Below are 27,994 nucleotides of genomic sequence, written 5' to 3'. Positions count from 1 at the left end.
GTTTAAACGTGTTCCTCAGCAAGACTGATTATTGTATGCAGCTTGATAAATATAGAAAAGTAGCTATTTTAAATAGTAGCTTGCAACAGTGTTTTCAGCACATAAGATATCACTATAAGACCACCAAATACTGAGAAAACATAAAAAATATCGCTACCATAGTAACTACATTGGTCATCATTTGTTAAATATGCCTTAATCTTTTTAATTCATGTTCCTTTATAATGAAACTCAATATATATTTCTTTTGGATCATATAAATTACTCTTTCAAATAGACTTTTAAGCTATATAATAGTAATACCAGTATTGTAGAGTAAAAGAGGCATACAAAATGGAATTTCAGAATGACAACAAAAATGAATTTTATATTACAGTTTTTGAAAGTTTATAGATATTAATCAATGAAGAATATATGCATATGACAGCCTTGTATTTTTGTTATTTTAATTAAGTTAAATTATTTCAAGTTAGAAAATATATGAAGCACGAATTTCTATATAAATCATTTAATTTGCTGCATCTGAAATTTCTACATTACCTCTGATGGAAAGTTTCTCTGTCCTGTTTGTGATGTGTAATTTCATACACTGCTTTCTTCCCTAAGGGAAATGCTTGCTTGATTCAGTTCTTGGATAAAAATGATCTGTCACCATTGTTGCTTTAAAGGACTTTTTTTTTTTATTCTTTTGCTCTCTCTCTCTCTCTCTTTTCTTTTAAACAATGAATACTGAAAGAAAAAATCAAGGCACTGGGGATTGCAGTCCAGCTGTTGTGGCATAAATCAATATTTAAAATGCACATCAGTGATGTTTCTTCCCCTGAAAGTGGGGGGAAAATTGTGTGCTTAATTCATTGTTTTGTTAAAATGGCCAACTTTACCTAGGAATGACTTCATACTTACCTTTGGTTTCTATTTAACTTTACTGCTCAAGAAGAGGCAACAGAACAGTAATATAACTGCACTTTAATATGTGATTCCTGTGCCCTGATGGGGGTCGCTGAAGCTGTGAGTTTCACAAATGAACAACAGCCACATTCACCATGTACTTAAGGAACCTGCTGCTTCTCACCTCCTTTTGCCTTCAGCAAAGGTGACTGGGTTCTATTTTAATGGCTCATTAAAGGAAAAAGATGAAAAATTTCCAAGTAGTCATAGCTAGAAAGGCATCATAATCCTCATCGTTCTAAGTATAGGTATAAGGGAAAACACATCTATCTTCCCTTCTTCAAACAGGAGATTTTTGCAGGATAGTAGCCTTTGGATGTATTTGTTCATTGCCTAAACTCTTCTATGCATTCTGTATCATGATTTATGCACCAGAAGGTTATGCCTGGAAATTCTCTTTTATCATTTTATTCCACTGCTTGGTTTACACGAACAACAGCTTTCATTCCAAAGCTACACACCGAACACACTGATTTTGCAAAAGTCGTCCCCTGCACTCAGATGCCCATCTTAAAATTTCTCCAACACGCCTCTGGACCCCAAGACGAAGCGCTGCCTGAGTGTGTTAATGGCAGAATCACAATGTGTCAGAATGGTGGCATTATCACTCTTTGATGCCAGCATCACTGTTTCTTGTGTCTCACTACGCACAAACCAAGGCTAAAGGTTAAAGGATGTGGTTTATTAAATAATTCAAGCCCTTAACATGCAACCTGCAAACCTATGGCAGCCTATTAAGTTCACGTTGCCATGATTCACGTTTGGTGTTTACTGATACTAAAGCATAATGCCTGTTTGTTTTACTTTTATTGCCACACAGTAATGTAGTGAGGAAGGGGGATGAAAAAAGGTGACAGGACCTAGCAAGGGGACAATAAGAGCGGCAGACTCACTTGCATAAAGAAGATTGAAGCCTTCCCTCCCTCCCTCCATCTCTCCGTATAGGCCCCAGTGCACATCTGCGTCACTTACAGGGGAGGAGGAGGCGATGAGGCAGAGAGAAAATTGTACTGTGAGGACCTTGACAGCTTCACGGGCGGGCTTTTCCTTTTGCCTTCCTATATTTTCTGGAATATTTATTCTTCTCTTTTACAAACTGACTATATAAAACCACCCCTTCTCGCCTTGCAGAAGGCATATGACTTTCTCAAAGACACCCGTCAAGCTCTCAGAGCATCCTCGGAGAAGCCAGGCACAGGGGCGCAGGTGCACCGAGAAGACTAGGGGGTGCGCTTCTTCGCGACTTGGGGCGCGCTCTCTCTCTCGCTCTATCTCTCTCTCTCTCCCTCTCTCTCCCTCTCTCTCCCTCTCTGCGCTCTCCAGGCACTGAACTCTGAGCTGCAAGGACAGGAGAGCCGACACCTTCCCGACTGAGGTTTTGCCACGGGTGCATCCCAGGGAGGTGTATCCAGCTGCCGCCGCCTCCCGGGCTTCCGAGCGTGCAGACCTCCCTTCTTCGCGCACCTCCATCACCAGGGTCGTCCCTCCCTGCCGTAACCACGGGGCCCCCGCGGGCGGATCAAGGATTCTCAGCCCTCTGCGTCCGGCTCCTGCCTCTGCTCGCAGCCAGTGGGCTCCCCACGCGCGGGTCCTTGCGGACCTGACCGCAGCTGAGCGGCGCGGCTCTGCCGTCCGCGCTCGGGTGGTTGCCTAGCAGGGCGCGCAGCCCGCCTCGCCGCGAGTGCTCCCGGGGTGCAGAGGGCGCAGTCCGCCGCCTCCTCCAACCCCGAGCTCTGCTGGCCTCCCCCACCAGCTGCTCTGTCTACTCCCGCGCCCGCTGAGGTCTCTTTGCCTTCTTGCGTCAAGCATGTCAGGCTCTGGGAGAAAAGACTTCGATGTGAAGCACATCCTGCGACTCCGCTGGAAACTCTTCAGCCACCCGTCGCCAGCCCCAGGCGGCCCGGCGGGGGGCGGCTGCTTGCAACAGGACGGCAGCGGCAGCTTCGAGCACTGGGGCCCCAGTCAGAGCCGCCTGCTCAAAAGCCAAGAGAAGGGCAGCGTGAGCACTTTCTGGAAGAAGCCTTCCTCTTCTTCCTCCTCTCCTTCGTCTTCCTCCCCTTCGTCTTCCTCCTCTTCCTTTAATCCACTGAATGGCACCCTGCTGCCAGTGGGCACAAGGTTGCAGCAAGGGGCGCCGGGGCAGGGCACCCAACAGCCAGCCAGGACTCTCTTCTACGTGGAGTCTCTAGAGGAGGAGGAGGTGCCAGGCATGGACTTTCCTGGACCACACGATAAAGGGCTGGTCCTGCAAGAGCTCAAAGTGGAGCCGGCCAACTCAAGCCAGGCAACAGGTGAAGGATGTGGACACAGGTACAGTAAGACGCCATGGGGCATCCAAGCATCTCCCAGTTTCCACTGATTTCCCCTCTCCCCTGTGGGCTTTGGTAGTTACTAAGACTAAAACGTTTCAGGTTGAAAAATTTGATTGAGAGATGCCAGCTTGGCTTTTATTACCCAAGTTTATATCATCTCACTGAAAGTTTGCTCATTAATTTCTACAGGCGCATTCATATGGTTTTGCTTTTTGCAAGTTTTCAGAGTTGTAATCACAAATTGAATATATATGCATTTTGGTAAATCTTTCAGTGGAGTGGGTCTCATATTTCTGAGATGATGGTGTTCTTCTGTCGTCTTCTGTCACACCAGTATTCCCGTTACCTGATGTGAGATGAAACTTGTTTTAAACACCAGTCACAAGGATCTCATGTACTGGCCTAGAAATTGACTTAGCGTGTTATCTAGGATCCCTGTGTCTTGAATCTATATACCAGAACTAATGAGGTGCGTGAAAGGAGGCCACTGGACAGCAGCATTTTCTCTTTCTCTTTTTTATTCTTCCATGAAATGCAGTGTTGTTATTCTCTATTCTAACTTCCCTTTTTATCTTCCTGTGTCTTCACTTTTGCCTTATTCAGAATCTTAGAATTAAACTGTTGCTGAGCCTGTTTGCATTCAGCTGTTCTTATTCGGTGGTTTAGGATGGGATCTTTAGGTGGTAGGTCAACATTTATGTTTTGTCTATTTCCAATATTAGATTCTTTTAGAAGAATTCTACCTTCAAGACTTATAGAAAACCTTCAGACACATAAAACTTCTGAGTTTTACATTTTTAGAGAATTGACTCATTATTCACTACTAGTTTTGGCATATAATGAGGATATGAAAAGATTTGCATTTAAATTCATATGATATCAGGATACATTATTGAAGAAACATAGGAAACATAGGAAAATTATAATGGATATGTTTATTACATTTAATTACCTCTCAATAACAAAACAGAAACGACTTTTTAAACTTCTGGTTGATTGAATCACCTTCTTATAAAGTTGATTAAGTCACAAAAGGAATGCACAAAATAATACTGTAGGTGCTCTTTCATGATGTTGACAAATGTGAAATTAAAGATATGAAAAAATATCCTTACAATTTTCAATTATGTGGATTATATGGAAGAGCCTTGGACATACTCTAATATGTTAAGACATTTAATGTAATGTATTTATTAAAAAGGAGGAAGTTTAATTTGTAATTTTCAAGTATCACAAAGTTTTTTTTCCCATATATAGCAGACCTAAATATTAGTCTATATATTATTCAATTAAGTAAGATATTTTACCAAAATGGTTATAACTTTGGGTACCACCAATACCATAAAGTAATTTGATTTATGTATTTACTAGTTATTATAGTTTAAGCCTTTTTTTCTATCAAATATGTTGAGCTTTACCTCCTTTAGTGTAGAATATTTAAAACCATTTTTTTAGTTTTCAGAAATCATAAGCATTTAGCAATTCATTTTATATATGTAAAAGAAAACATTATGTTAAATATTTACTAATTACTACTTTATTGAAACTGATATTTTATGACTAAGAGACTTTATAAAAAATAGATTATTTTTTTCAATTCTGTAAAGTCTTAAAACCAGCTTAAAATATGTGACCTTCTGAAAACACTAATGTTTAATAATTTTTTTTAATTTGTTTTACAACAAATACACTTTTAAGTAAATGAGACATATTTGTCATGAGTAATTTCTGAAGATTTTTATGTAAGTTGAAGAATTTGAAAATACTAATAGAATATTGACTTAAGAAATTATAATAAATAAAAAAATAAAAGTCATAACCAATAGAACACTTAGGCACAAAACACCCATCAGATGTAACTTCTGGTCCCTCACTTTTGAATGTATATCATTTTTACTCACAAAGAGTTGTATATAAAAAGAATTCTGAATATAAGCAAGTCCCACCAAAACCATCTTTGCTATTGGAATGATGGTTTCCTATGAGTTCTTGCATGTTTAAAATATTAAAAATCAGGTCTAATTTTATTTTTAAAATTGTGTTAAGACATAAATAGTTTAGAAAAATGTGAGCTTCTCACTGGAAAAAGGAGTTATTACTGATAGTGTGGATTTCATGAGTTTCCAAACCTTCATAGAGCATTGGTTCTGTGCTCATGATTGATTAAAACCATGCTACTAGACTTGAGTTAGCCATATATAGATATTGCATATATATCATAATTATATATATGAATTTTAATATATGGTAAGAATAGGGTTCACTTCTCAGAAAAGACAGAATTTCCAAAGTACTGAATGCAAAATAATATGTAAAATAATCAGTAATGTGCATTTTCTTTTGTTTCTATCTTAGCACATGCAGGGAATCTACATAGTGTTTATATTGATCAGTGAGTACATAAACCACCTAAACCCCGCATGATAATTTTGATTACTTGAGTTATTATTATCTAACCATACTGTGAAGTCCCATTTGATATTTAGCATCTTGTTTTATCAGTTGTGACTTCCATGCTAAATTAATCTTCATGTATGAAACAAGAGCTGACCCCTTTCTTTTCTCTTCATGTTCTGATCTTCTGTTTATTCATTTGGTTTCATGCTAGTTAGGAAGATTGGTTTAGACAAGTAAAAGTCACTCAGTTGGTTTCACTTGTTCAAACAGCTGCTGGGGATGTTCAAGGGAAAACTTCCTGTAATCTCAGAATTCTGGGAAACTATAATGGAGTTTAAACATAAAGGCAGCAGGAAGCCACTGGTAAACTAATTTATTACCTGAACCCAGACCTCATCTGGTCCCACCCTACTAGGCATACATAAAGAAATCTCAGTATTCTAATACCTTAACCGTTACACCATTAAGAATTCTGACTATAGTAATAGGTTCCTCATCTATGTGATTAGTCATTTATTTTCTCTACTTCATTGTGAACTTAGTTGTTGGAAAGTATGGAATCTAGCTATTCAGATTATCATACATTCTTGGTGTGGATATTTTTATCCAAAGTTCTATAGGTAGTAATCTAAGAACCAAAGAGAAATATTTATATTTTCACGGTTTGTAGTAATGTGAGTGGGAAAGGAGATGTCATGGTCAACTGCCTCCTTTTTTAGTTTTCTCAGTTCTCACGGAATGCAGTCATCTGATTCCATGGTTTCAACTGCTGTCCACAACCTGTATCTCAAAATTTGGACCTGCCCCTGATCTCTGGTTTCACACACCCACCTCTCTGCTTGACCTCTCTTGTGGATATCACAGACACAATATAAATACAACATTGTACAAAACTGAACTCATAAATGTCCCCCTCTCTCTTGCTCAGTTTCCTTCTTTATCTCAGAGAACAGCTTTCCATGCATTAGGTTGTACAAGCCAAAAATTCAGGGTCATATTTGCCAACATGCTCTTCTCCATTGTTTTCACTATTCCACCAAGCACTGTTACTTTTTCTTCAAAAATTCCTTCTTCTATCTGTGCCACATCCCTCCATCTCCATTGTTTGCACCTAATTCCAATATACTGTCCCCTTTCAACTCAGCTTCTGCCACTGCCATTCGCATCATCCTCACTCATTAATTTTGCCACATATAATCCATTCTCTGATAGTGGAGTGAATGAAAAATTTAAAATGAAAATATGAACTATTTTGTCACACCCAGATTCTCCTTTTCTTTCTTTTTCCTTTTTTTTTTTTTTTTTTTAAGTACTGCCACCACCCTCTGACCACAATCCATACTCTGCACAGATGGACCTTGGATGATCTGTCTCTTGTCTATTATCAAGGCCCTTCCCTCACCAACCTCCCTCTTACCCTCTGTCTTCCAGACTCTGTGTCCTCCCTTAATATTTTTCTCTATCTTTGGGCCTCACAACTTGTTTTGTCTCCTTGCATGTTGGCTCTCCTTCCCTCAGCCCACCCTTTTCTGAGTTCATTCCTATTTATCATTGAGATGTCGTCTTGATTAAGAGCTTTGTACATTTCTCAAAGAAGCATCCGTTGATCCCCTAGGCGAATTAATTTAAATTTTTAAAAATTTATTGCATCTGCTCATTCCATGTTCTTGGAGTAACTAAATACTCTCTACTTTTTTTTTCAATTTCTCATTGTCACCTGTAACTGCATATTAATATCTATGTTGTTTTTATTGTTTGTCTCTAACAAAAATTGCCCTGGGGCACCTGGATGGCTCAGTTGATAAAGCTATTAAGCATCAGACTTCAGCTCAGATCATGGTCTCATGGTTGGTGAGTTCAAGCCCTGCATAGGGCTCTGTGCTGACAGCTTGAACTCTGGAGCCTACTTTGGATTCTGTATCACCCTCTCTCCTTCTGCCCCCCCTCCCTCTCTAAAATGAATAAACATTAAAAAAAATTTAAAAACATTGCCCAGTGGACAGACTATTTCCATTTTGCTCATCATTTTGTCCCTATCATAGAGCATGTAGTTACTCAATAAACACTGTTAAGTGAATAAATATTTGTCATAATCATAGTGAGTGACATTGATTAAGAACTTCCTATTTGCTAGATAGCATGTTGAATGTTTATACTGTGCAATTTAATATTCAGAACAGTCCTTTGATTCTGGAACAATTATGTATCCCTTAGGTATAATGATTAGATAGATGAGAAGACTGAGGTACAGACAGCTAATTAATGTGCCCAGAATCATAGACTTGCACATAGTACAGCTGCACTTTGTCTTCTTACTCTCAGATCCAGACACCATATTCCAGGCCACTTTGCTAATTCTCCTTTCCTTCTGCTTAAACAAACAAACACAACAGAACATAAGAAAGGGGCTACAGCTAAAGTTATGCTAAAGCAGTTTTCCTATTCCCTTGGTTGCAATGATTCTCTGTTTGAATGTTTAAATAGACTTTTTAAAATAATAGTAATGGGTGGGATGCCTGGCTCAGTCGGTTAAGCCTCTGACTTTGGCTCAGGTCATGATCTCACGGTATGTGGGTTCGAGCCCTGTGTTGGGCTCTGTGCTGAGTGCTGAGAGCCTGAAGCCTGCTTCGGAATCTGTCTCTCTCTCTCTCTCTCTCTCTCTCTCTCTGTACCCCTCCTCCACTTGTGCTCTCTCTCTTCAAAAATACATAAACGTTGAAAAAATTAAAATAAATAATATAAATAAAAATAATAATAGTGACAGACAATGTCTCATAAGGCTCAAAGAGAACTTCTTAGCCTAAGTTAGAAAACACTCAGTTTTTTTTCTGAAGTATGGTTCATTCTGTGCATTTTACTTTATAATTAAACAACACCATGAGGAAATGACTTAGGGAAAACTAATTTAATTTTTGAATCCAAAAGAGAGCTTTATGATAGAAATCTGCTTTTGAGGGTCGGAACAATTGATACGGAAAATTGTCACCAGAAGAAAGCATACACCATTAAATTATCATGAAGGTTGGTGAGACCTGAACCAGGTATTTGTTGAGAATGTTAAGAAATCAGTCTTGCCTCAGTCAAAAGGAAAAAGCAACTTTAAAAATGGTTAGAGGCTATTTATTCAGGAAAGGAGTTCTTAAACTATGCTTCTATGGAACACTAAAATGAAGTCATGTTCATATTTTCCTGTAACCCCGTTTCATAGTGAAAAAGAGTATGGAGTGATTTTACTCAAATTTATGTCTTCTTGGCTAATTTATCCCAGGCTGGAGTGTTACACAGTCTACTGTTATTTAGAGCAGAACTAGCAGCAGATGATACCTTGTTTGGGGAGAGCTTCTTTTATTTATTTTAGGATGGGTTTATCAATATTATTCGTCATTTTATAAAGAAGCCCACAATTTCCAGGCGCCCTCCCTTCTGAGCACACTTGCTTCAGGGAAAATAAGAAGATCATAAAGGATAAAGAAATGAGACCACTTGATTGAACCTGCAGGTACCCAAAACTCCAGAACCATCTGAGTGAAAGATGTGACTATAAGTGCAGAATGAAACAAATACAACAAATATAACAAACAAACAAACAAAACCCCATGCTAATTGAGTACCATTTTCTGTTTTGCATTGATGAATTTCTAATGAATACCTTGTAAACTATATTATTAACCTCTTTAAGGTATGGTGATTTTAAATAATCTGAAAGTAATCCCTATCCAATCAAATTAGCATTTGGTGAATACAGAATATAATATTGATCAGATATTTGTTTTAGTTAGTTTCTTTTTTCTAAGCCTCAAAAAATAATTTGTGTATCTGGGGGATAATATGCTTCTGATGATTACTTAGATGATGTGTTTCTAAGTCACATTTCATTGTTTTTGACCAAGAACTCTTACGGAATTTACAGAAAACTAAGATCTACAGCATATTTTAGAGTTTCAAGTTTCTGAACATGAAAATATGCAGCATTTTAAACAGAGTCTCTAAGTAACAAGATTCTACTGATTTTATTTTACCATCTAAAATAACCACAGATATTTTTGTAGTAGTTGTAAAACAAATGCTCTGGAATTTACATACTAGTTTGGCCAAATAATAATTTACCTTGCTACATTTAAAATAATGTTATTCCAAACTTTGAGGAAAACATCTGATATAGATACTGATAATCTGAGCTGATTTAAATATTTGAAGATTTTTAAGTCAAGTATAAGCAAAAAGCAAGCAAACAAATAAAAAAACCCAACAACAACAAAGAAACCTGTTGTACTATATAAGTTTTAGGATGACTACTTTGCTGACTTTTCTGGCCAGAATTTGAGAACAGATTGATATAGGTGTGTATGAAAGCTTAACATAGGTTTTCCTGACCAGAGAGAATGTGTGCTATAATTTAGGATCCCAAGAAATATCTGTTTTGAGTGGAAAGTCTATGAGGTAGATCATTTTGACTGATGATTATGTCACAGGAATGGTACTTTTTGAAAATGATCTGAGAATCTCCTGTAATAATAAAGAGTGCATTTAGTTGATGTTAATTCTAAATTTGGCCTTTCCCATTCTTTTGGTGGATTTAATCTAATTCAGATAACCGATTACTGTAGGTAATCTTTCATTTTGAGTTTCTATCATAATTGTGACACTGTGTCCAGGCCACATTTTTCCTTAGTGATGTTGATTGACATTTGCTCATGTAACTCAGCATTTCCATCTTGACTAAAATACGGTGGAACAACTTAAATTATGAGACCAGAAAACTGGGAGGGTTTATACTATAAGGGAAAGGAAGAATTCAACAATTTTATAGTTTTTCAAGAGGTGAATGCCCAAAATCTCTTTGTATCAACAATAAAACACACAACTTTATTTCTTTAGTAGATTCGAATTCTACTAAAATATCCAAGGTGTCTCTTTAGGCCAATATTCAAAAATACCAGAGCTTCAAAAAAAAAAAAAGGAAAAATAGGAAATATGGCTATTTTTAAAATCTATATTTTTGAATTTATGTATACAAAAACACTCTGACTTTCTAACTCAGAGATTCAACCTCGAACTCTAACATTTAGGAAATAAACTTGGAGTTGTTTTTTTCTTATTTGTAATAAAATTTAAATGTGATGCCTACTTTTACAGTTACCTTTGAGATACTGGTATGCAATTTCAGTAGAGAAGTTCACACAAATATTTATATTATATTTAAATATAAATATATTTATATTATATTTAAATATAAATATATTTATATATATTATATATAAATATATATATTTGTAAAATATAAATATATTTTATATATTAGATCAGTCAATTGTCATTAACAAAAGCAATATGCCCATATTATATGTATATAAATTCAAAATTCTTAAAAAGAAACTAAGATGAAAAAATCCTGGGCCAAATAATATTCTCATCATTTTATTAGTCACCATGAAATAACTGGACCTCCTGCCTGGCTAAGACAGAGTAACAGGGACTGGACTCACCTTCTCACCTAGAGAAGCAACAAAGAACAAAAGAGGGAGAGAAGAAAAAGAAAGACAGAAGGAAGACAGATAAAGGCAAAAAGGAATGAAGAAAGAGAGGGAAAAAGAGAAGGAGGAAAGGATGTAGGAAGGAAGGAAAGAAGGAAGGGAGGGAGGGAATATATGAAACAACATTTTTCAAGACACTGGACATCAGGTACTGAAAGAGAGTGATTCCTGAGATGTGAAAATCAAATGAAATTACCCTGTGATTGTCCCAGCTTACCTCCTTGAGAGAGATTCCAGGCACTGATGCAGGGGAAACCAAGAGAAATATGATAACCACCCTGGATTGAAGAGAGGGAGCTGAGTGTCCAAGGAGCCCAAGTCAGTGAGATCTCACAAGACAGAATGTCACAGAAAAGACCTTCATGGAGAGAAGTCTCAGAAATCTGCGGTGGGGCCTCTTGAGTATTTGGCAGATCAGTATTCATTAGAATAATGACAGATACCTGTGTTTAGGAAACAGCCCAATTCTTGGGAAAGAACTATATTAGAATTAGAGGGACTAACACCTGTCCCTAGCAATAGGAATGGAATGATTCATGGAATTAGAGAAAGTATTTGGAGGAATGTTATATTAGTAACAGGAAATGACTAGCCCTAAAATAAATGCTGCCATGGTTCTGCTTAACAAATCCAAAAGTATCAGACGGTTTCCACGTAACATTAAATGTGCCTTGGAAAAAAATTGAAGAATAATTCATATATTTAGAAGTATTTAATACCAAACAAGGTGAATTTTGTAATGTATGACATCCAATTAAAGATGACTAGGCAACAAAGGAGTAGAAAAATATGAACCATAATGAGGAGCAAAATAATCAATTAAAACTGACTAAAAACTATGGCCGACAAGGTAATTAATGCAGTTAAATCATATTTTATATATTCAAGTAGTTAAGTAGGGTCATGGTAGATAGGAAAAGATTAACATCAGAATTCTATAATGCCTGAGATTATACACACACACACACACACACACACACACTCACACACACATACATATAGGGTGACATTAATGGTAGAGCACAGATTGCAGAAAAACATGGTACCGGCTGGAACAAGGAATGGAAATCACCAGAAATGATAACTACATGGGTAAAAGTAAGATTAAGTTAAGCATCTGACTCTGGATTTTGGCTCAGGTGGTGATCTCATGGTTTCCTGAGTTCCAGCCCCATGCTTGGGATTCTCCCTCTCTCCCTCTTTCTCTGCCCCTCCCTTGCTCGTGCTCTCTCTGTCTCTCTCAAAATAAATTAATAAACTTAAAAGAAATACTGGGAGAGGAGAAATGAAAGTACAGTATTATACGGTTATTATACTAAATGTGAAATGGTATATCATTTGAAGGTAGTCTCAGAAGTATATTATAAATCATAAAGCAACCACCGAGGTAATGGAACAGTGATAAATAGCTAGTAATCCAAAAAAGAAGATATGATACTCTCATAAAAATTATTTAATTAATCTAAAAAGTAGAAAATGGGAACAAAGATAGGGCAATTAGAAAATGCACAGCACAATTTTAGTCTGAAACCTAACTATATCAACAATTACATTAAAAACAGCTCCTCTATGCATCCATGATGAAAATGCAGAGTTTATTGGGTTGTTTAAAAAGCCAGATCTAAGTATATTCTGCTTATAAGAAATACACTTAAAAATAAACACAAATTTTTGTTGAAAGGAAAAGGATAAAAAAGATATAGTATGCTAAGATTAATCAAAAGAAAGCTGAAATGGATATATTCATACTAAACAAAATATATCTCAAAACAAAATATATCTCAAAACAAAGAATATCGATCTGATGACAATCTTGAAAAACCTGCAGTTAACATCCTAGTGTTGAAAGACAAAATGTGTTTCCTCTAAGATCTGGAGCAAAATGAGAATTTCTTCTCTTATCACTTATTAAACATTGTATTGGAAATCCTAGTCAATTCAATAAAGAGACAAAAAGAAATAAAAGGCACCTATACTGGAAAGTAAGAAATAAAATCATTTTAATTTGCATAAGAATTGATCATCTATGTAAAAATGAAAAACATAGTCTTTATTTGCAGGCATAATTGTTTATTAAAAAATTTTTATTTGAATCTGCAAAACAGATAATGGCTTTTTTAAGGTGGCAGCATATAGAGTGAACATTCAAAAATCAATTATATTTCTATATACTTTCAAGGGAAAACTAGATATTAGAAATATAAAAATAATATATCATAGTAACATCAATAAAATATGAAATAATAATAAATATGACCAAAAATATGAAGATTCATACATCGAAAACAATAAAGCCCTCTGATAGAAATTAAAAACCTAAATAATGGAAAGATATACTATATTCATGGATCAGAAAAATTACTATTACTAAGATGTCAAATATTTCCCAATTCATCTATAGATTATAAACATTCCCCCAAGAAAATGTTTGCATTTTTTGTTCAAATTGACAGATTTATTCTAAAATCCATTGAAAATTTGAAGGACCTAGAATAAACAAAACAACTTTGAAATAATTTAACATATTTGAAGACTAACACTTCCTGATTTCCAGATTTGTTATTAAGGTACAGTAATAGAGACAATGTGGCGTCATTATCACAATATATATGAATAGGGAATGGTAAATAATTCTGATAATAGCCATTTTATGAAACAACATTATGCTATTTAAAAAAGAATAAGCTGATCCTCAAATGCCATGATTGAATGTAAAAATGTTATGATGAGCCAAAGAAACTGTGTGGTATATTTCTCCTATTATAAGTCAGATAAACTTATTCATTGTATTTATTATTCATACTTTGAATAGAAATTTGATTCTAACTTGCCTTGAATCATTTATTGGAGTCAGATGCCTCTTTGAGTTGATACATGGCCTAAGAAGTCATCCAGTGACATTTTGCAGAACTTGATAATGAAATATTCACACCGACTCTTTTGCTACCTTCCACTTGGCAGCAGATCAGAAAGAAGGGAAGGCTAAATAGTTTTATAGTAAGTGTTCTGCAAAGAAAGTTCAGAAGGCCTTGCTTTGTGACCACAAGGGACTTTGTATCATGAGTCAGTGGAAGCATCGCCATTGCCAGTACTAGAGGAGCAACAATACAATCCATGAACTTTACCTTAATGATTCAGAAAGGAATGATCTATGTGCCATCTTCTTTTTTGATTCCTCTTTGGATTTTTCCAGATGACTTGAACATTCCACTAGACGTGTTTCCCCACAGAGAAAAAAAGGCTCATTATTTACTCATTCTTGTCCTAATAGATCTAAAATATTTACATGTCATTATTCTCCCTAACAACAGCCTGTGACTTTTAGATAGATTTCTTATCAAATACTTTTTCAATTGTAAAGTTAAATTTGTATTGGTATAGTATAGTATAGTATAGTATACTGAATTTGTATTAGTATTTGTAATGTATACTAAATTAGTTTTAGTGTTAGTATTTGTATTGTATAGTAAATTTGTATTAGTATTAGGGCCCCTCAAAGACACAATTTAAAAATATTTTCTAAATGTAAATTTTCTTTTCCTTTCCCCAGATTGATATACCTAGTGGGAATCTTAAAACTCCTTTGTATCTGTTCTCACTCTTATATTCTATCTTTGCCTCATACCAAATTTTTCTCTTTGTATGGTAAATATTTTAATTCTTATTCTTCAATAAACTCCAGAAAAATCTTTGGTCTTTATAACATTGCAAACTGAAATATGTATGGTGTTTAAATATTGAAAATTTTTTATGGCATATATTTCTCTAAAATAATATTGTTTGACTTTAAAAAATATATCAGCCTCCACAGTTGCATGTTACAACAGAAAGAAAACTGGATTTGGCAATAGAAAACCTTAGTTTTAGAGTACACTCTACTTGTATAGGAAAATGTCACCGTTGCCACTTAAATTACTTTTTATCTCATTTTTTTATTAGACTATGATGGGAGAGGGCAAAAAATGCATCATATCTAAAGGCCTCTAGCCTTGCCACCACAAAAGAAGACAGTGGATCTTTACCTATAGTTGATTCAGCTTGACTCCTAGTATATCAGCATGAATTAGGCTGCACTTTGACTACTTAAGATCTGAGGTAAGCTCTATTTGAACACGTAAGGTATATTCTGAGCCAAATGTACCCCAAGGAAAACGCTAAATGTTCCTCCACTTAATGAAGACTATTTTAAATCAGTTTGGACTAGTCTGGAAATCAGTCTGGAAATACATTTCCAGACAATATGCTGGCTTCTTGAGATACAGAGAAGTATAAAAACTCCCTTTTTTTCAGAGTAAAAAAATAGTAGTAAACTAAGTAATTTTAGAAATTTAACTTGTAATATACTAAATATATCTTAAAAGAGATTTTTAAAGGTACAGAAAAGGAAGGCTTTGAAAAGGTCTTAATAAAGTTCAGACCAGCATCAGCATGTGCAGTTGCTAATTAGAAGAAAAAATAGAAATGAATTAGCATGGCTATGCCTGGGTAAAATGTCAGTTGATGTGGCTGGGGCTATAGATCATAATCAGAAAATGGGGGCCTTTCTCGATCATACTAAAGATTTTGGATTTTATGTATGGTGACTGTGAATGAATCTAGCTGATGAGATTCAAACTTTAGTGTGACAATATTTGAGATGGACCAGAGAAAAGATGGGGGAAGCTGAAAGTGGAGAGCCATGTTAGAAAGGCTAAAACAACAGTCCTGGTGAGGAACCTTTACTAAGAAAAGGGACAGAAGGAAAGAAAGCATTTAGAAAATAAAATGCCACATCTGCCAATTAATTGGGGTTTAATTGTAAAAGAAAGGATGAGAGAAGAAGATCTACAATTCTGCAATGGCAAATGAATGTACATTTTTGTGTGGGTACAAAGTGGATAATGCAGAAGGCTGGAGGGAAGAGAATGACTTTTGTTTTGAATAATCTGAGTCCAGTAAAGTAGCTGATGTAAATATTTTTGGTCTTAGTCTTTGTGCAGTAGTTGTAGTGGGCTAAAAAAATAAAGAAATTAAAATTTAGGAAAGTGTAGTTATAGAGTATGTAAGGTCTTAAGATTTCACATGAACAATAGACCTAGATAGTGAGAGCATCAAATATGTTGCCATGAGAATGAGTTAGTAACTTGAGTTAAAGGTGTACAATTCAAGGAGCTGGAAGCAGGGGCTATATTATTTGATAAGTCATCTATAGAAGATTGAATATGCCCAGGAATATAGTTGGATTTGAAGGGTGTCAATGTCTTCAGTGATGAGAAGGCATAAAAACAGCAATATGAAGTATATGAATACAAACAAGTCATTTGAGTCTTCAAAAGAGAAAGGGCTTTGTTGCTTGAGAAGGAAAGGCTCATAGGTGCACAAATGTAGTGCTAGACATTTCCAGACACTACCTCCAGGTACCACAGATGGGAAGAATATGAATAACCTACCAATGAGAGGGGTGCAAGGGAGGCAAAGTGATTTATAAAGCACTTTTGAAAGGAATAATGCATGTTTCAGATTGAAAATCTCAAAAAGTCAGCTGAGGCACAATTCCACACCTTTATGTATATAAGGTTATGAAAGGACAGATCACTACTGAGGCTTGTGTTTTGTGCAATGGTCAAGGATGGTAGTAAGTGTTAAGAGCATTAGTGAGATTAATTGGATATAGTTTCATATAAACCAGTGGTGAAAAGTTGGTAGATTTGAGAGGTACTTTCAGAGAGGTTGGGACTAGTATATGTTTCACCAACCATTTGAGAGACATTTTTCATGGATAAGAGAGTGGATTGGGTGCTGTCATTATGGCAGGCTGTGTCATCTGTGGGGCCTGAGGCAAAATGAAAATTATTAATTATTAATAATTAAAATGTATAAAATGTTTTTAAAATTAATAATAATTGAAGGACCCAGACAGTAGAGCATAAAACCAAGGGCCTTTCTGAACATAGGTCCCTATCTGACTACACAGGTCCACACACATGAATCTGGCCTTGAATAAGATTGTGGCCACAGAATATAAAAAGTTGACATAATCTGGAAAGGGACCTCTTTTATACAACACTAAGAATAAGATACATTTGGAAAGCCGAGAAATGGTAAATCACTTCCAGCATAAACAGCTACATCTTCAGTGAATTTTACACACACACACACACACACACAATACAGATGGCCATATATAATTACAAAGCTCACAAAATATTTAACAAAATATGCTTTTTAAATTTATTAATTTGAAGTGGTAAATAACTTCCCCAAACAATACAACACTTCTGAAATATCCAACATGTCATTACACTTGAAAGGAATGCTATTGGAACCAAGAAGTTAATATCAAAAACTTGAGCCTCAAGGAACTTAAAAGTATGTCTAGTCAGCTCTACTTTAAGATAGTTTCTCAATATTCACACACATGCCTATAGTTTTCTATGCTGAGTTTGACATATTAATTAAAATATTTCCTATATTAATTCTTTAGAAAAGAAAAGAATTTATCGGTAGCTTTATATTTCACTCAACTTTATCCAACTGTCTACCAGGTTGGAGAATTACATTGGTCCAGGAGCTAGTCAAGAAGTATACCAAAGTGAGCCAATGTAACATTATCCACCTGTGTAAAAGAACATCAAAGTAACATATTCAATTGTGAAAAACCAGTGATAGCCACAATCTCAGGAAACATCCTTCCTATTGTTTCTTACTGGCCATAACTACATTGTGAGGTTAAGTATAACTTTTTATAAGTATTATATTAAAAAAATAAAAAAACATATTGTATTTAAATGTGCAGATAAATTTAACTGAATGTATAAAGTAAATTGGCAATTATTTTGGACTTTCTTCAGAGAAATTCTGGCAGTTAAAAATTAGAAGAATGAGTGATACACTTGAAATTACAAATTTGTGATTCCTTATAATTATAGAAGCTTTATGATAGAAAAGGTTAATCTCTCTCAAATAGCAAATATATCTAAAATAGAAATTATCTCCTTATACTCAAGTTTCTATTAAGTAAATGGCTTAAATTTATGTAGTTATAATATACAGGGTTAGAAATAATTAGGAATATTTCATTGCTGGTGGGAATGTAATTTGCTTTGGTGTGGGGGTGTGGAGAGAGCCATGGGACAATATCTATGGTATGAAACAATATAAAGCCTTTTAATTCAGGAATACAAATTTTGAGAACATATCCTTCAGAAATAGAAGCACTTTGATGCTAAGAAACTCCCATGCTCCATGCTTTTTCGTCAATAGAAGAATGAAAAAAATCATTTTATATTCATTTTGTAAAACAAACAATATAAAATATACGATATAAAATATATCCTGTAAGGTTATATAAGTAGGAAAAGAATAAATTATGTAGAATGTCTCAGATAACACTAGTGTTCAATGCATAAAGCAATTTGAGATATGTGTGAGATATGATTACATTATAGTATAAATTAAAAACAAGAAATCTCCACATGCATCTCTTTATGTGTAAATTCCTTTGTAAGATCAGAGAATAGTATGATTAAATCAAACACCATATTTTCCATTTGTTACATGAAGATTATAAGACATATAGACTATGTGTGTCTATTGTTTTCTATGTTGTTAATGTGTTACATTAAACTTTAATCCTATTTTTAAATTAATAAGCTAAGAAAGGTTGCAAAAAATTATTTTATTAAATATTGACTTTGAGAATGATGCATATAATGGGTGTCAAACTTTGGCAAATGCCTATTGGAGGTGTTCAAGAAGAGTAATATTGCCATCTATTGGTCATTTATTCACATAGAAGATACATGGTCCCTTGAAAACAATGTGAGAGATGATCAAGCAGTTAAAACCATATAATATAGCAGATAAACAAGGACATCAAAATATCCTAACTTACTAACAAATTGCTAGGAAAGATTTTCTTCTTTTTTTATATTCAATTTTCACTATGCTATTAAAGTAATTAATGACCTTTTAAAATGAGTTTTGGAGTGTTCCCTCCTCTTTGATAATTTGATAGTTTCTATCTTTGTTGAACTCCAAATTTTGTTCACGCATTGTTTTCCTAATTTCATTTAGTTGTCTATGTGTTCTGTAGTTTACTGAAGTCCTTTAAAAAGGTTATTCTGAATTACTTGTCAGACAGTTCATAGATCTCCTTTTCTTTAGGACCAGTTATTAGAACTTTATTAGTTTTCTTCGGTGATGTGTTCGCCTGATTCTTTGTGATCCTTGTACCTTGTGTTGGCATCTGCATTTGAGTAAGTGATACATGCTTCCACACTTTTCAGGTTCACTTTTTAAAGGAAAGATCTTCTCCAGTCTGCTCAGCTTGAGATTTTAGATCTATCAGCTGTGGGTATTGCCCACAGGCAGGCAGGGCCTACTATCAAGTTCCCTAGTTGGTTGAGGCCCACTGCCTGTGCATGCTCTGAGATTTGTGGCTGAGGTAGGGGTGGAGTGTGTTGGGGGGTGGCCACTGGCTGAGCTCCATGACTGGATTAGCCTGCTGATTGAGCTCTTATTCCAGTGGGGTTTCTAGGTAATCTCCCTGGTTGGGTAGGGCTCCTGATATTCTCTGTGGCTAGTTCGGCTTTGCAACCGTATCTGGGTGTGGGGTAACAGACTCTGTTCTCTAACAGGGTGATGCTACTAGTGAGAGTCTAATTGCACACAGCTGAAGTCTGGGCTCCACAATTGCTCATGGTTAGGTTGGCCCTCAGGTTGTATGTACTCCTTGACCAGATGGTGCCACTGGCTATGCCCCCAAATTGGGTAAGGCCACAGGCTGGGCTTCACAATTAGGTAGGCCCTTGGCTATACTGTGCTGTTATGTAAGGTTACTGTCTGGACTCTCTTGTTGGGCAAGGCCTTCAGTTGTACCCTGCAGTTGGGTGGGGATGCAGGCTGTGGTCTGTGTTTGAACAGGGTCTTATCCAGGCTCTTGGTTGGGTAGGGCTGAATTCTATATTCCATGATTTAGTGGGCCGCAATTTGGGCAAGGCATGTTTGGATAAGGTCCCATGCTGTATTCAACAATTGGGCAGGGCCACAGGGTGGGCTCTACTGCTGAGTGGGGTTGTAGGCTGGGCGGTACTGGATGATGGGCTCCCAGGCTGTCCAGGGTCACTGTTCAGGCTTTCTGGCTATTCAGGGCCAGTAGTTATGCTCAACAGCCAAGGTGGACTGCTGGCTTGGTTCCTTGTGGTCTGTAGGATGGGCTCCAGGTCTGCCTGGATTCTATGACTAGGCTTCCTGGTGGAGTGGGACTGGAGGCCATGCATAGTAGTTGGGTGGGGCTGTACATTTACTCTTCTACCCTTGCTGTAGAATGTGCTTAGCAGTTAGGTGGAGCTTTGAAATTGGTCCCCTGCCCAGTGGAGGCATAGAATGGGCTTCATGGACAGTACAACCTCTTGTCTGGGAACTTAAATCAGTCACAATGGCCAGCTGAGCTCCCTGGCCAGATGGGGCCACCAGCTCAGCCCTGCAGATGGGAAGAGCCAGTGGCTGGGATCTTTGTTTGGGTGCTACTATTAAGCAGGGACTCAGTCTGCCAAGGTCTAAGCACTGGTTGCTATAAGCACCACCCTTTTTTTTTTTTATCTCTATCTGATCCCCAGTGATGGAGCACCCATGGATTTCCCCTCATGATCCTTGGGCAATGAGACCTGGATGTCTGCCTGGGGCTCACATTCCCCCATGAAAAAACCTGGGGTGGCTCTCTTGGTGAGGTGCTATGCTGGCCCAGGGCAGGAGTGATGAGAGTAAAGGGAAACCAATGAGGTCCTTCTCAGTTTCTGTGGTCCAAGAGGGGCTACAGCCTTAATGCCAAATGCTGGGATTTTCACAATGGTGTTTTATCTGTGGATAGTTGTTAGTTTGTCTTTTTGTGAGAGAGACTGAAGTCAGTCAGGAGCAACCTGTGTCAATATTTTCATATCGTCACTCTCCCCAACTTTTCAAAGATTCTCAAAATTTGCTTATTTTTTCCCCAAAAATATTGAAAAAGAATTAAGAGTGTCTACCTTACAAAATGCAATGATTTCAATTACTTAAAATTATATAAAAGTATAATGGATAAATATAATGTTAAAAGCGTACTACCTATAATTCAAGTGAACTTTTGTATTTGAAAAAGACCACACATTCAAGTCATGCAAGGCAAATTTATGGACTCTTGAGTAGAAGGAAACAATGGGCCTACTATTCTTAAGTCTGTGTCTTGCTGAATTACATGAGGTTCCAAGTCTGCCTGACCCACCTCACATGCAGATTTGAGTGAATTATGGCAGAGTATCTGAGGGCTCTTGGAGACTAACATTACACCATAGCAGTTGAGCTAACAGCGTTGGGAGTGTGGTCCATAATACCAGAGTTAATGAAACTAGATTGAAAATGCTTGCAGCATGTCACTTTCCCATCAGTCCAGAGTTTTTCCTAGGCTTTATTATTGACACGTGTAATTTGCTCAAGATTTTTTATATAGAACTTTGTCAGTAAAACATGTAACCTTGAAACTAGTATTGCGTATTAACCTGACAACGTTCTCCACAATGGTCCATTGGCTATTATAAAGAAAATAAAGAAAAGGATAAACAGAGCAAATAAACACTGGGCTCTCTTTAAACTAATTCTCTGAAAGTTTCTTTGAATTTATGAAATACAGTATCAGGATAACTTTTCAGAGTCTATACAAGCAACATGTTTTAATTCTAACTGTAGGTAGATCTTTCAGATCATCTTGTCCTGAAGCTAGTAAATTACAACCATAGTATTCTCATTTAGCTAACTGTTGCCTTAGTAATTCAAATTAAGTTTTGTCCTCACTCAGATTAGATAATCTGGCAATTGATTCTCCTCTTTATTCCATTTCCTTCAGAAGAGACTATATATTGATAAATCTACTAATCACATCCCTCTCTTACCTAGAAAGTGGGGTCAAGTTATAATACATTGAGCAAAGAACTTTTCCACTGCTTTGAGGTTTGCTTATGGTATTTTTGTTTTTAAATCTATTTTTTACCACAGCAAATACTTTTCAGAACTCTTACCATTGGGAGGTTTTTATTGTTAAGTACAAGCCCTTGTCAGTTTCCCAAATGGAGCTGTTCTGAAAGGTTATTTTGAATTTTCTCCCTAAGACACTGCTGAAAAATTCTCAAAAAGTCCAATAATGCACATTAATTACACTAGAATTGAATCATCTTATTGGCAATGCCATTAAATTTCTTTTTTAATTTTTTTAAAATTTTAAATTTTTTATTTATTTTTGAGAGACTGAGACAGATCATGAGCAGGTGAGGGGCAGAGAGAGAGGGAGACACAGAATCAGAAGCAGGCTCCAGGCTCTGAGCTGTCAGCACACAGTCCTATACGGGGCTCGAACTCACGAACCACGAGATCATGACTTGAGCTGAAGTCAGTTGCTTAACGACTGAGCCACCCAGATGCCCCGCCACTAAATTTCTATTTGGAGGATTATAGAAGAGAATTTTCCCCCAATAATTTACATGGCAGTGGAATCAGGGGCTCATTTTACACAGCATGAGAAACAGGATGTAATCTAGCTCCAAATCCCTATTGGTCTGCTTTGATCTGTGGAATCTAGAACATATTCTTCCTGTCCTTCCAGTAGCCTTCAATTGATTATCTTCCCCCCCCTTTATCTTAATACTGTCTTTTTATTAGAAGATTTCACTCATCTTAACCTATAATAAGAGATAGCAAGCCAGGTTGTAATTACACTCCTTAAAGCCTCTCTTAAAATAAGCATAAAATAGTATTGCATTTTTAAAGGATGTTATTGCTGGCAACAAAAAGGAGAGAGAGAGAAATGACTTGGCATAAAATGAAAGTTACAAATTTGGCATAATGTCTCAAAAAAAAAAAAAAGCCGTAACCATATTCCTGGTAGAACCAACTTAATGTGCACTCGATCTGCTAGTCTCTCGGGGCCGTGCTTAGGAGGGTCCCACATTTGGTTTAATAATCTGCCCTTTCCCTCTTAAAAGTCCTAATAATGTTGAATCACTTTCTTCACTTGCATTTTTCACTGAGTCCCACAATTACTTCATCAATTCTTAATAATCCTGAGAATATAAGTAGAATGAGTCTTTCCCTTCCTTAGATCTTAAGTATCTTTAACTTTACTCTTGAGAATTCTGCCAATCACTGTAAAAAAATTATTTTGAAATTATTGCAGTAAGCTCTCTCATAAGGAGTCCTAAAGTCCCAGGACCATCCCAAATTTCACTTAGATCCTGATACTATTGGTTATGTTGAAGAGATCAATGACTGAAGCAATGCTTACTATTTGAAACAGTAATTAGGCTTTTAATCACTCTTAGGGTTGACTATGAATACTATCTCCGAGTCCTTGAAACAGTAGCTTGAAGGTAAGTTATATCGGCATTGAAATAAGGAAAAGACAATTTTTTAAATGTTTATTTATTTTTGAGAGAGAGAGAGAGAGAGAGAGAGAGAGAAAGAATCCAAAGCAGTCTCCAGGCTCAGAGCCTGATGCAGGGCTCGAACTCACAAACTGTAAGATCATGACCTGAGCCAAAGTCAGATACCCAACCAACTGAGCCACCTAGGAGCCCCAGGAAAATACTATTTTTAGTAGCACTGGGGACTAGGTGGAGAACATGGCCACTGAAACTTATTCAACTCCTTTCTCACTTCTCTTACAATCAATTCTGTTGGCTGACTCAGCATGTAAGTGAGTTGAGGGACAGGTATAATTCTTTATTTTGTTTATTTGGAGCAGTATGAGAGGAAAACTGGACAAACAGGTAGAAAAAAGTTTGACAGTTAAGTGTTCCAATGAAGAAGGCAGAGGAGGGAGTGATGGAGATCAAAAGGATGTCTTAAACTCACTTAAGTAGCTAAGGAAGATATTCAAGTTATATGTAAAAATGACAGTCTCCAGTTTTCTCCCAAAGAAGTCAAATTACACTCAGAGTAAAATGGTTTCTTCTGCTTTAGATGGAGAACTGAAATGTGGAGTCTTGTAGCTTAATTTAAACTTTTTGAGCACAGTCTACCCAACAGTTTTCTGATATGTAAGAATGGGAATTTTATATTTTAGTCTACATGAGTCTAATAATTTTACTAGGTGAACTTTTGCCTTTTTTCCAAGCAGCCCCATTTTCCCAAATTCAATCCAGTCAGCGATGATTGAGTCAATATGATCTTATATCAAAAACTTTTAGAGAATTGCATTACATTTCTTTAACATAAATCTTAGACAAATTTCTAGATGCTCTATGATGACCTATCCGCCTTGCCTAAGAGGGCTCATTTCCACATAATATCTTGTTTAAAGAATCCAATTTTCTCATGTTAGAAAGAACTACTGGTAATTTAAAATAAAATTAGTTCTCATGATTGGTAAAATTAAACATAGCCTTTTACCATGTTTTAGTAAAAGATGTAATTCCACAATCAGATATGCATATTCTCCTCCAATAATGTCATTATAGAAATTCTTCTTAATTATTCAAGCATATTCACTGACCTTATATACATATGATCTTGATAAAATGTATATGCCAGTTCACGGTATGAACTTCAGTTCCAATTGTCACATAGCTTTTATAACTTAGCCTTCATACTCCACCCTTTAATTCCCCAAGGATGAATCAATCTATTTGTGGCAAAGCTGTTTGAGTATGATATAATTGGTTAAAAATATCATGAGAAAATAAAGTCATAAAATATTCTGTCAAAGCAGCCTAATGTCTCATACAAACTTAAATTTGGAATTAAAGAATTACTTTAAAATCTAACAAATTAAGTTATACCTCACCACATACATTTTGTGTGTCAAACATTTTTCCTGATTTTTTTCTTTGCTTTTTTTTTTTTTACAATGGGAGAGATATTTCAAGATACCAAGAGAAAAAGTTGAAAGATATTTGTGCTCCTTTAAAGAATGTTTTCTGATAACTATAATGCCTGGAAATACTTAGATTTTACCCCCCTATTTCCTTATCTATTTGAAGGTGAGTGTCTGTGGTTATTTGAATAACCTAGGTCTTCAGTACCAGTCCATTTCATTTGGTGTTTGGAGGTATTATGGCAGAGGATGTGTGCATTCTTTTGGACCTCAATAACGAAACCACTGTCACCCACACGCTTAAGGATAACATACAGAATTAGCGTAAGAATATGAGCAAAGCTAAGATGTTGACAAACAGTCCTGGTCATAAAGTTCAGGGCAAAACAGGATGTAATAACAGCAGACAGCTAGTTTCAGGAGATAGATTACAGAACAGCTGTGGAGCAGTGACTCTTCCGTACTTCCCCTTTCCTCCTAGCTGTTACCTTATGATTGTTTCGTTATCATATATAGGGACTTCTTAGGATAGATATTTTGTCTTTACTTTCACAGTCCCACAAATGGAGAGGAATTCTGCATTAGTAGCTGTACTTAATGAACTACACACAGGAGTCTCATCTGCTTGTGGACTTGATTTAAATGATGGGATTTGGGGACTTTGAGTTGATACTGTAACAGGATCTGACTCTTGAGAACCTGGGGAGAGGAGTAACTGTATTTTGTGTGTGGGAGGGGCATGCATTATTGGGGGTCAGAGGGGGAGTTGTCACAGATAGATCTTAGGAAATGGTCATCATGTCCATACCCTGTTTATCTCTGCTTGAGGTCATGTCCACACCCTCTATAGTCTCTTTGCTTGAGTATGAATGGGGCATGTAACTTGCTTCTAACTAACATATGGCAAAAATCATGGTAATGAACTCTCATGTTTAGGTTATATTATATTGCAAAGGAAAAAGGATGATAGATATAGACACAGATATGACTATACTTTGCAGCATATACAGTATAGATTCTCTTTTCCTTGCTTGCTTAGGGGAAGTCTGATGCCATGTTGTAAGGGGACCAAAAGAGAGATCCACATGGCATGGATCTTCTGATAGGCTCTAAGTAGCAAGGAACTGAATTTGGTGAGCCTGCAGAATAAGCTTGGAAGCAGATTCTTCTCCGGTTGAGCCTCTACATGGAAAATCAGACAAGATAACACCCAGACTGCAGCCTTGTCAGTCCTCCATCTTGACCTAAGAAAACTAGGATATAATAAATGTGGATGGTTTTAAGCTGTTAATTAGTGGTGACATGCTATATAGCAATAGAGAATTAATACACCAATTGTGCCACTTACCCAGAACTAAAGTATTCTCCAGGATATGGGACTTAGAGCTGTAAATCTGAGACAACCCAGGGGCTCCTGGGTGTCTCAGTCGGTTAAGTGTCCGACTTTGGCTCAGGTCATGATTTCACAGTTCGTGGGTTTGGGCCCTGCATTGGGCTCTGTGCTGACAGAGCCAGGAACCTGTTTCAGATTCTGTGTCTCCCTCTTTCTCTGCCCCTCCCCTGCTCGTGCTCTGTCTCTGTCTCAAAAATAAATACATCAAAAAAAAAAAAAAAACTTTAAATCTGAGACAACCCTGAGCAAACTGGGACAAATTGGTTTTTCTAAACCTCCCTTATGTTTTGTATTGGCTCCGATGTGAATTTTAAAGGATACTGGGTATAATTTTTAAGATTTCTACACAACTATTTTTTATGATATGTACTTTGCAATATCTCTGGAAAAGGAAGTCCTGGATGACATTACAATAACATAAACATACGACACCCCTAAGAATAATATCAAAGGAGACAATGATCTGTCAAAATCGCTGAATAGTTACCCATTGAACAAATCATGGTTGAGCAAAATTAATTTAAAAGCAGTTGTATTTCTACATGGTACTGGCAATCTGAAACTGGAAGTTAAAAACAATACATTTACAATGGCATCAGAAATCATCAAGGACCTAGGAACACATCTAGTGACAGCTGTGCACAAAGTCACCCACAACAAAACATACTTTCGAGAGAAGTTCGTTAAGATCTGGGAAATAGAGAGACATACCTTTTTTTTATAGCTTGGAAGACTTACTGTTGTATGTCCATTCTACTAAAACTAAACTATAGATTTAATGCAACTGGAATCCAAACCCCAGCTACTTTGTTGACAAAACTGACAAGCTATTTTAAAAATCTGTGTGGAAGTGCAAAGTGATTATATAAAATAATCATAACAATTTAAAACAAAGATGCACAGATTCAGGGCCTGTACTTCCTAATTTCAAGGATTAACATAAAACTATAGTAATCAGGACAGTGTAGCACTGGGGTAAAAAATAGATAGAGCTGACAGATCAATAGAACAGAATAGAGAGTCAAGACATAGACTGTCATATATTCATGTTCAATCAATATCCAGTCAAATTTCCAAGTCAATTCAATGGGGAAATAAAATTTTTAAATAATTTATGCTTAGAATGATAAAAAATTTTATTGGGCAAACCAAGCCTCAATTTCTAGCACATTCTCTACATAAGACTTAATTTCACATGGATCACATGTGTAACTGCAGAAACCAGAACCATAAATCTTCTAGAGGAAAATGTATACATATTTTTTAACATAAATGTAGGCAAAGATATTTTAAACAGGAATCAAAAAGCATTGAACATGAAAGAAGGAAAGTAATAAATTGAATTTAATCAAAACTTAAAATGTCTGCTAAACAAAAGACACTATTAGGAAATGAATATATAAGTCACGAGAGTGGGAAAAATGATTTTTCAAGGAACTATTTTGGGTAATAAAATGTTCTGTGTTTTACATTGGGGTATGAGTTATAGTGCTATATATAGTTGTTAAAAGAAAAAAAATTACAAGTAGACCATGGTGTATCAAAGGCACAAAACTCAAAAGTAAGAAGATAGAAATATTTAACTAAATGA

General features: G+C 36.2%; 1 protein-coding gene across 3 annotated transcripts in view; it reads left to right on the top strand.

Annotated features, from left to right (window-relative positions):
- Positions 1-1,898: 1,898 nt before the first annotated feature.
- The window catches only part of KLHL1 (kelch like family member 1), a 354,119-nt gene continuing 328,023 nt past the window's right edge, over positions 1,899-27,994 (top strand). The window contains exon 1 of one of the 3 annotated variants that reach the window (XM_027064981.2): positions 1,899-3,258. In XM_027064981.2, coding sequence (XP_026920782.1) covers positions 2,756-3,258 — 503 coding nt within the window. In that variant the 5' untranslated portion in view covers positions 1,899-2,755. Of the gene's footprint in view, positions 3,259-15,139; positions 15,287-27,994 lie in introns of those variants that run through there. The other 2 variants (XM_027064980.2, XM_053216359.1) reach the window with 2 other exon arrangements.

This window comes from Acinonyx jubatus, chromosome A1, assembly GCF_027475565.1.
Source record: "Acinonyx jubatus isolate Ajub_Pintada_27869175 chromosome A1, VMU_Ajub_asm_v1.0, whole genome shotgun sequence".
In the NCBI taxonomy this organism is placed as follows: domain Eukaryota; kingdom Metazoa; phylum Chordata; class Mammalia; order Carnivora; family Felidae; genus Acinonyx; species Acinonyx jubatus.
Note: the sequence above shows the minus strand (reverse complement) of the source record. Positions and strands in the feature narration are given on the sequence as shown.